The following is a 1,479-nucleotide window of genomic DNA, read 5'->3' as shown; positions in this document are numbered from 1 at the left end:
GTTTGCACCTCAGTATCTTTTTCTCTGTTGGGACGATCACGTCCATACAGATTGGACAGGATTCTTTTTCTAAAGCTTTGCTAGTTGGAAGTGTTCGAACCGATGTTCTGCTGCTTCTATCTTCACCCATTGGGCTGTCAGTTGGAGGTGATCCATTTTGCAAGAGAAATTTCTCTAATTCAGCCACATGCACAAATGGCCCAGTCACTGAAACTTTATTTTTGTCAGTGGTTTGAAAGAGAAGCTCAGGAAACCTCCTTTCCACCTTTTGCTTCACACACGGACTCAAAGTGACCGTTGTGACCTGTAGGTCAGCAGCAGTTCTTTGGTAGAATGTAAAAAGCCGCTGTCGGACTAAGTCAGCACCGACAGTGTCTGTGGAGGGAAGGGCTGGTCTTACAGTCACCTGCACTCTGTGGTTCTCCTCTGCATGTGTTTCAATAACAAAGCTGTTTCCTTGGATCATTTGAAGTTCTTTCGCACATCTTTGCTGAATGTATAACATAAAAAATTCAGACAAGTTCAAAGACCTGGCAGTTGGTAAACTGTGTGAAGCTTGTTGACCAGTACGCTGATTGGAGCTGGGACCAAAGTGAATGGACAGTTTAACTGAAAGCTTCTCTAGCTGCTGGTAGGAGCATTTCACAATGTAGTGGGAACCTTGTTTCTCTGAATTGTAATACTGAAGAATTCTCCTTAATTTGACAGGGTCGTCATAGTCCGCTTCATTTATGGTGGCTGTGATGTCTGTTAAGACCTAAAAAAAAAGACAACAAAGCAGTTAGCTATAATGCTAGGTCGTAAAGTAAAAGGTACTTGGTCTTTGGCTGTAGGCCAGGAAGCTGCGCCAATAACATTAGACTTAAGTTAATTTGTCAAAAGAGATATGGATTCTACATGTGGTTGTAAATGGTTAATGGTGTTGACAATAAACTTGTGTCGTTAATTAGCTACAGGATCAAATAACTAGGATTTGTTTTCAACCCAAGAACTTTCTTTTCCTTCCAGGGATACCTCTAAGTTCTCTAGGACATTAATTTTATTCCGAATTCACCTGTTAAATAATACATCGTGTATCTTACCTCCATGCTGCAGACGTACCTCGACTTATTCCTTCCTTTCACTTTCTGCTCAATAGGGATGTGTCGTTCGCGAGTTATTCGTATAAAATGAACGAATCTTTCATATGACTCGTGACTCCCGAGTCATATGAAAGATTCGTGAGTCGTGACTCCCGAGTCATATGAAACATTTGTTCATATTGAACTCACGAATCACTCACTGGGAACTAATCACTCTCTGCGAACTAATCTTTCACTGTAAACTAATCTTTCACTATGAACGAATTGCTCTTTGCAAACTAATCTATGGCTGTGAACTAATCTTTTGCTGTAAACTACTTACAACTTACAAAACTGTCCTCCATCACGAACAATCCCACCCACCCGCTGCACCAGACTGTGGAGGACCTGCGTAGCT

The 1,479-nt window shown here is 41.4% G+C and overlaps 1 protein-coding gene across 1 annotated transcript in view; it reads right to left on the bottom strand.

The window, feature by feature from the left end:
- Positions 1-1,088, bottom strand: part of LOC103397500 (E3 ubiquitin-protein ligase DTX3L-like) — a 3,174-nt gene extending 2,086 nt beyond the window's left edge. The window contains exons 1-2 of the mRNA XM_025053401.1: positions 1,083-1,088; positions 571-757 (exon numbers count right to left, since the gene is read on the bottom strand). Of these exons, the coding sequence (XP_024909169.1) occupies positions 571-757; positions 1,083-1,088 (193 nt within the window). The remainder of the gene's footprint in view (positions 1-570; positions 758-1,082) is intronic.
- Positions 1,089-1,479: the final 391 nt, after the last annotated feature.

Source organism: Cynoglossus semilaevis, chromosome Z (genome assembly GCF_000523025.1).
Source record: "Cynoglossus semilaevis isolate Cse_v1.0 chromosome Z, Cse_v1.0, whole genome shotgun sequence".
Taxonomy (NCBI): Eukaryota; Metazoa; Chordata; class Actinopteri; order Pleuronectiformes; family Cynoglossidae; genus Cynoglossus; species Cynoglossus semilaevis.
Note: the sequence above shows the minus strand (reverse complement) of the source record. Positions and strands in the feature narration are given on the sequence as shown.